The sequence below is a fragment of the Lytechinus variegatus genome, chromosome 18 (genome assembly GCF_018143015.1).
Source record: "Lytechinus variegatus isolate NC3 chromosome 18, Lvar_3.0, whole genome shotgun sequence".
Classification (NCBI taxonomy): domain Eukaryota; kingdom Metazoa; phylum Echinodermata; class Echinoidea; order Temnopleuroida; family Toxopneustidae; genus Lytechinus; species Lytechinus variegatus.
Window position 1 is genome coordinate 7376975 of NC_054757.1, and position 8833 is coordinate 7385807.

The following is an 8833-nucleotide window of genomic DNA, read 5'->3' on the forward strand; positions in this document are numbered from 1 at the left end:
GGTCTTTTATATAAGATTTGTTTTCATAATGTAATCATAAAAAAGATAACATATTTCAATCATGATGACAGTGATGACCTATTCAGTATGATAAAAAACAAAGCAATGAGCTTTATAATTTTAAATGCAAAGTATTAGAAAGACACATAATCATTAAATATGTTTAGATATTTTTTTGATTGATTTTATTTGGCAAGTCACCATAACATAATGTAGTATCAAAACAATGCAGGCTTGCACAGGATGACCCACGAAAGCTCGAAAGCTTATTTCCAGTGGGGTCCTCGACATACAGAATTAAGATAATAAAATGGTAAAATTATACTATTTACACATTAAAAATGAAGAAGAAAAAAATCAGGATTTACTATTACCAATAAATAAGATATAAAGACAATAAATAAGATATATAGATAATATATACAAGAATAAAACGAATTTTATTCATACGAATTGACGCTCTTTTAATTCATACGAATTGACAAAGAGCGAAATAATATTCCATTGATTTACAATGCTATGTACTTGTATGTTTAAATTGTCACTTCCCACTCTATATTTTTTGGTGTTAATTGTTTGTATTTTTGACGTTGATTGTTTTTTTATGATATATTTTATAGTTATCTTGACATGTATTTTAAACTGCAGGGCGCCTTTGTAAAGCAGTTTTAAGAGTGAACAGGCCTACCCTGCAGTATAAAATGAATAAAACAAAATAAATAAAATAAATAAATAAACAAAACGAAGAAGAAGAAAAGAAGGAGGAGGAGGAGGAATAGAAGAAAGGGGAGGAGACGGAAGAAAAGGATGATAGAGAAAAATAATAGAGAGAAGAACAACAACAGCAAAAACAGTGACAACAATAACAACACGAAGAGGAGAATAGAAGGAACAGATAAAATAGAAGGAATAGAAGAAAGGACATGACGAAGCTTCAATCAAACTATGTAATATAAATATTAATACCTGATAGAGAAGAGAAAAGAACGTGGTCAGTATAAATCAACCGTATAACATATCATTTGCATCTTCTCTTTGACTCTCAAGAGAAAGATATTCTTTCAACTTCCTCTTAAAATGCAAAAAGTTTCCTATTTCCTTTATATCATTGGGAAGGGAATTCCAATGTCTTATAGCATTGTAATAAAAGGAGTTACCAAAACTACCTACCCTTTCTGGTAAGCAAAAGTTGAAATGGCTGTTTCTTGTATTATAGTTATGTAATTCGGTAACTAGATTAAAGTTTGATCCAATATAATGATTCGATCTATTGTGATAGATTTTATGCACGTGGTGCAAAATAAGCTGTTTTGATTTTTTGTTGACTTTCATCGTGATTACTCGTTTAGGAACAGAACGCCAGTGTTTGGCCGTCAAACACGAAGAAACATGTTTCATCAGCTCATGCGTAGAGGTTCTTTTCGTAGCTTCCAAAGTCCTTCCGGTATGACTCCAACTTGCCTCTCATTTCCTCATCATTGACAACCGTTCGCCCTTGTGTGTACATCTCTGCCATCTGGGTTATCAGGCTCGTACTCTGGAGACGGGCCATGGCGCGACGCACGCACTTCTCAAAAATTGTGACATCCTCGATCAGCTGATCGATGTCGTCATCTTCGATCTGGACCCGATTGCGGTCGATGCTGTCCAGTTGGGTGTCCGTGTCTTCGAGCTCGTCAATTCGGAGGTTGAGCCCCTGTACGATGTCTTCCAGCGATGCGATGCTCATTTCGACCCAGCGAAGGGTTTTGGAGATGTGGTTCCTGTTTACAAAGTTAAAAATAGAGAAATAGTTTTGAGCGTTGAGCCATCTCATTCGGGGTTTTTTCGATTCTTGATTCAGAAGTGAAAATCTATTGAAAGATAAATAATGATTATGATGACAATGAATAATAAGAGGGAGTTTTGCACCGCGAAGCAGAACGCCTGTCAAATGACAAAGAACAGCTGGGAGGTCTTTGTCGAGATTTGGCGAACCGGAACAGCCGTTTCAGAGCTGACGAAAAAATACAAATTCGTCGTTTGCCCAGAATCCAGGACGAAAATTTTGTTTTGATTCACCAATTTTTGACAAAGACTTATTGGGTGCTCTTTTCATGAAGTGCGTTTGACAATACATTTACTGCGTTCTAAAATTCGTTCTGCGAAGTGGTGCGAAATCTAGCTAATGATGATGCAATATAACTGACCGAAGAGACCGGAAGTCTTCTTTTAGAATCCGTAAATCTTCCACGGTAAGGCCAGAAGATGGCGTTGATGCGCGTCTCTGATCCTGATAACGCTCTAATAATTTGCGAATAATGTCCTGATAACGAACAATGATAAAGAACAATGACACAGAGAGAGGTTAATTAAATGACGATTATGATAATGATGAAAAAGATCGGAAATCCAAGAAAAAAAATGAAATTCCATAATTCATTGTTCGAAACAGACATGAAATGAAATTTGCTTTGCCCAATTGATCGTGGGCCCGGCAGCCGCTGTGCAGCGCCAGATCGACGAGGCTATATCCCTTTAATTGTTGAAGGCCACATACAGTAGGGTAACAGCAAATCCCATCTTTTAACGTCTTTTGGTCTGACGCGGTCGGGGCTTGAACTCCCGACCTCCCGGTTGTGAGACGGACGGTCTACCATCTGAGTCAACACACCGGTCTGATGATTACAGTAATGGTGATGATGATGATGATAATGATAACGGTAATGGTGTTGATGATGATTATGATGATTATGATGATGGTGGTGGTGATGATGAGGATCATGACAATGATGATGACGGTAATTCGGAAGTCTACTGCTTAGTATACTATGTATAATTACTATCAATGTAATATTATTATTCTGTCCATTTTATTTTTTTTTATGTATGGTGGAAAACTAAACATTAAAAACAAAGAAACTACATAGTAGTAGTAGTAGTAGTGAAAGTGGCAGTAAGAATAGTACTTGATTAGTGGGATACATATAATGTTCCTTACTTCAATGCCTAAAGGAAGTGCAATTCTAACATAATCAGCAGGCGCTTCGCGCTCGCATTATATGACATTAGTGAGAGTGGTATGCTCTTCATGAATTAGTTATCAAAACGTACCTGTTTTGAGGTCAATTATATACCCCCCCGTCAAAAAAAAATCAGCTCGTGCTTCGCGCTCGCATTGTTTCTTTAGTGAGACGGGTTGTAATCACGATTACAAAAAATTAGCTTATGATGTCTCTTTTTTACGTCTGAATAGCAAAAAATGTTCAGATCACGCTCCGCTCTCGCATTATTTGATTAGTAAGATACATATCCGTTTAATGGCATAGTCCTTAAAATGACTCTATTATGTCAATATGTGGTAATTGAGCGCGCTTCGCGCGCCACCTAAGTAATTCAAAAATTTGCCGGTGCCCCTTTATGCCCTGACCAAAGGTACGCCGCTGAGTAGTAGTACTTGTTGTTGTTGTAGTTGTTGTTGTAGTTGTTGTTAGTGCTACTGCTGTTACAATTGTAAAACGGAACATGGATAACAGTTACCTTTCCCGCCCTGTCGCCGTCTTCAGATCTGGCTTCATCCTTTATAAAGAGAAATGATAATAAAAAAATACTGGATATACAGAGTGTTGAAAAGGGGAAATTATGTCAATGACTAGAATAGAGCAATAAAAATATCATCCTCGATCTCGTCTAGTCGATTTGTCAGAAAAAAAGGCATGGAGACAATTGGGTGTTTACTTGACTTCTCGTTTACATCAAGTCGACTTGACGGGATTTAAGAGAATTAACGCCTTGTCTTTTAATATTCTTGATCGTCGTCTCTCTCTCTCTCTCTTTCTATTAATCAGTGCCCATCTCGTCATCTTGGTGCCCTTTTAAAGGTCATCGTGAAACTGTAGAAACAACTGTATAGGCCTATGTACGTGTCACGTGTGTAAGTTATTTCTGTTTCACTGATCTGAACGATCATTACGAGAAGTTACGAGGTACTCTCAACGCTCACCTGATTGGTCATAGTTCGAGACCGCTCCGGGGGACCGCTACAGAAAATATGTTTGCTACAGAAAAATCAGCGACCAAAATAAGCGCTTCTGACAGCCTGAGGGATTGAAAGTCAAGTTGCGTTTGCTTGCAACTTTTTCTGCAGCCACTTTACATTGTCTGTTTACATGTAGCCCTATTCAAAGTAACCTCGTAGGCTAAGTTCCCAAACCCTTCAATATAAACTTTTCGCATCCCGACGCAGAAATGGTTCAAGAACACAATATTGAAAATACCCTTCAAATGGACAAAAAAGCAAAGAAAAAGAAAAAAAAGAAATTTGGTGACTCTGGTCAAACGACATAAATTCATTTGCAATTATTCGTCAGCTTCGAAACTTAGGACGAAAATCCTGTATTGGTTAACAAAAAGACCACCCAGATGGCCAGATGGATGTGGGTTGTTTTTGTCATTTCCACGGGCATTTTCAATACATTATCTGTGTTCTGGAATCGGTTCTACATCGCGGTGCTAAAAACTCCCTTTTGATGCAAAGGAATCTATCTCTATTTCATTTTTACGTACTTCTTCCGAGCTCCGCGGCGTCTTTCCAACGCACCTCTTGATCATGCGCAGTACCGTCCCGGATTTGGGGATAAGGTTGAATGGAGGTGGGAGATCGGTCTTTGCTTCGATGACACGAAGCCACAGCTGAGCTCTGCCAAATTTCCATTCCATATCACTGTTCTTCTGTTAGTGATAAAAGGAATACAATTCAAACAATCATGTTTCGTTTAAACCTTAAATTTTCTCCTCGCTTTTACTTTCTCATATTTATCATCTAACTAAATGCAGCACGAATAACATGCGATTGGTAGACCTACATAAATACGTATGGAAGTAAATAACTCTTTATCTACTAAGGCCCCGGATAATTTCCATCTAGTATTTTAGTATGCCCAGTGTTAATGATTTTGAAGGGCCCGAAGAATTTCAAGCGGATGGACTAATGCTTATATCAATTCATTCAAAGAATACATAATTTTCTTAGGAACTCGATGACATAGTTTTTTACAATCATAATCAACGCATCCCCCCCGAAAAAAATATATATATTTATATCATGCAGGCAGTCCTATGTCTACTGTATTAAATTTGAACTCCGAGTCAAAGTGACTCATTTATCGATTTACTTTAAATTCCTCGAAATTGAGTGATTTTCAGCTGATGCCACACCACTTCGAATCAAATTATTAAATTGTTATCCGAGTCACTTTGACTCGGAATAGAGTTGACTCGCATATTGCGCCACTCCAAGTCAAATTTGACTCCGAAGGATTAAGAGTGTAGGCCTATATACCTGAACCTTGGTCAGCTGTGTGGTAAGAAGGGCGATGAAGAGGTTCAGGCCGATGACGACAGCGAGGATGAAGTACGCTGCGAAGAAGACGTAGTAGACACGAACGAAGATCGTATCATCATCGGATGATGTCCGAACGTACGACTGCCCTCGCACCGCAAAGAGTGCCCAATAAAGAGTCAACATCGACTTAGGAATACTGTGTCGAGATAAGGGAGCATTACTTGAAACAAATTAGTCAGTGATTTTCAATGACTTTTTTTATAAGCTACCGAAATCGTTGCTTCTGATTGGCTTAGAGAATGATAATTTGACAGTGAAAATCACTCAACAATTTGTTTCATGAAAGGCTCCTCAAAAATGATGAGAAAGCGGGTAACTTTCCATGATCGAAGCAGCCTAACGATGATTTTTTTTTCCGGCTTAATCGACTACTGTACACTACTGAAAATCTGACACCTTATACCGAGGTTTTTTTACCTGACTGCTAAGAAAGTACGAATGCCTGTGAGCAAGCAACCAGGGGACTCAACGGCTTAAGGTCCTCACCGAGAGACCTGATAATGAGTATAAATGCCTTACCAAAGGGCACTAGCGCCTCACCGGAATCCGAAACCCCGCTCTATACCGACTGAGCTATATCGCGTATCCGCAAATGTCCTGGGAGCAAGCCGACAAGTATGTTCAGCTGTTAACGCCAATTATAATATTTTTTAATCTAAAGAATGGTAAAATTAAGGTACTTTTGGCATTTCTCAACAAGCAATCAACGAAATCATTAGACTTTCTTGATTTATGAGTATTCAGTCATAGATTATGCAAACTTAATCGAGTCCATTTTAGGCTGTGATATGACGCCTTTCTTCAGTCATGCATGATTATGATTAAAAAATCATGTCTATGGTCCGTATTCTGATAGCAGGTTTAACTTAAACTCAGGTTTAAAGTTGTAGTTTAAGTATGGATAGCCAACTGTTACATAATTCACTAATAGTCGAGATATAATATTTTAGCTCACTTGGCTCTCAAATCATTCATAATTGTCTAGGAAGTATAAATAGATGATTGTCTTCACCATCGATGAATCAGGATAGAGCACAGTAAACATAAGCATCATACAACTTAATAAAAATGTTGATACTTTTGGCTTCCTATACTTAAACCACAACTTTAAACCCGAGTTTAAGTTAAACTTGCTATCAGAACACGGGCCAATGAGTTTCCAATTGTAGGAATCAGCATTGGCGTCCAGTATAGTATTTCCAAAGTTGACATTATAAAAAAAAATATGAAATCAGAATTAAGCTTAATGAATTATAAACGATAGTAAATGATATCACTTACGAAATGAATCTCTTTCTCAAGATATTACAAGGTTCCGCAGATAAACCATTTAGACATGATTGCGACGGATGAGCATGTAACTGTGGAAGTAGTATACAATAACAATTTTAGTTCTAAACTTATTCTCTATAAACAATGAAAATCGAGGTCTGATTTCATTTTTTGGAAAGATGTAGGATCAGATCGAAAATAGAAGTTGAATACAAATAGGCTGAAGTCATATCTTTTCTAACAGTATTATTTATTGGCACTTTGACACTCATCCAAACTTTCTTATTCTTTCTTCTTTTCTTGTGCGCCTCGGAATAGAATAGAAATTTTCTAAATAGATGGCGCTATAGAAATGCCTATTATTATTATTATATTATTATCATTATCATTATTATTATTATTATTATTATGCTAAAAGAGGGAATTTCTTTGCATGAACTGAAGTTGTACTTTCTGTCATATGATTACTGGAGTGGCAGCCACACGGATGGGAATACATTTTGTATGACGTGGTTTAGCCACAGTCGTTGGGCCTTTTCCTCTCGTTGAAAATTCAAATATAGGACGCACAGTGTTTAATGACACACGAAAAACATGGCGCCGAATGAGCCTTCGTTTTGCTACAGACTCACTGGATAGAATACAGATTTTTTTACGAAATCGGCTTACTTCGGAAAGAGACATCGCATTCATTCCCACTGCTACTGATACGAGAAGTACGCCGAGTATTGCCGAGAATCTCACGAGGTCCCGAATGGCTCCGATTGTCGACTTCCAGATGACGAAGATGGCGTGGCAACTTGTGACGACTGAATGGAAGGTTCGGAACACGCACAATATCACGTCTATACCTGCAATGATAGTTTCAAGATATTTTGCATATTTTTAGTGGAATATGAGTTTTATCGGCGCTTAGTTTGTAATAAAAAGTAACTCTTTATGACCATGATTATTGTAATGGATGTATTAACAAATGGATAACTACTGAAGTAACATAAGCCTAGGCCTGACTATCTTCTCAATATATGTAGAGGATTAAAAGAGCGCATGAATCTTTCTGACAACTGATATAAGAAAACATTACACATTCAAACAAACGACCAAATCGATTGCCCATTAGGTACTGCCATGCGAGACAGCTACCAGTACCGCATTCGTCTGATCGTTTTCATGGTATTATTAAGACAAAAAAGGCAACGTTTCTGGAGTTTTCGCACAGTGACCCAGAAAGAACAAAGTAACATATCTGTCAAGTGACAAAGAACAGCTGGGAGATCTTTGTTGAAAATTTGTGAAACGGATTAGCAGTTTCGTCCTACGTTTTGGAGCAAACGAAAGAAAAACAAATATGTGTAGTTTTTTTTTTTTGGTCCAGGTGGGTGTTTCATAAAGCTGTTCGTAAGTTAAGAGCTACTTTAAAAACGACTGGTGATCCTTTCTTGTGGTAAATGGTACATTCATTGGCAATGGTTTAGAGCGTAAAAGGGATCACCAGTCGTTCTTAAAGTCGCTCTTAACTTACAAACAACTTTATGAAACGGACCCCAGAGTTTGTTTGTTTTATTTCCGTATATAAAATAACAAATACAAAGTACATATACATATAACATGAGATGATGAGGTCAATGTTAAGATACAAGAATAAAAGGTAAGGCAATAAAGTTAATTATACGGCTGGTAATCCATTTTCAGCTGCAATAATGCATTGCTGCTGGTCTTCCATGAAGCCATAGTCAAGAATGAAACTCCTCTTTTGATTGACCAATTTTCGAGGAAGACTTCTTGGTTGCGCTTTGTCATGATGGGGATTTGACAGTGCAGTTTCTATGTCCTTGAATCCGTCGTCTGCTGTGAAGCGAAAACTCCCTATTGACATAAATGGCGAGGCTCAAGGGTACATGATGTGACCAATCATCACACTAAGATCCGTTGTCACTACGTTTCATATCATCCGTGATGACTTGAACTAATTAAAGTCAAGGATGTCCGTTTACACTCTAAAAAATTAAGTGCTAATTCAGCTCTTAAAGAGCGTGTATAGTGACTGCACTTCGGAGTGCTGATTTTTCGCGTTCAAATTTGAACTAGACAAATCAGCACTCCGAAGTGCAGTCACTATACACGCTCTTTAAGAGCTGAATTAGCACTTCATTTTTTAGAGTGTAGGTATCCATGATT

At 37.6% G+C, this 8833-nt stretch overlaps 1 protein-coding gene across 1 annotated transcript; it reads right to left on the reverse strand.

Moving 5' to 3' along the window:
- Positions 1 to 910: 910 nt before the first annotated feature.
- LOC121432162 (short transient receptor potential channel 7-like) lies at positions 911 to 5486 on the reverse strand. The gene is made up of 5 exons (XM_041630018.1): positions 5321 to 5486; positions 4546 to 4710; positions 3388 to 3558; positions 2190 to 2305; positions 911 to 1763 (listed from the first exon to the last, which is right to left on the reverse strand). The coding sequence occupies exons 2-5, from the start codon at positions 4696 to 4698 to the stop codon at positions 1403 to 1405; spliced, it is 801 nt and encodes a 266-aa protein (XP_041485952.1). The 5' UTR covers positions 4699 to 4710; positions 5321 to 5486; the 3' UTR covers positions 911 to 1402.
- Positions 5487 to 8833: the final 3347 nt, after the last annotated feature.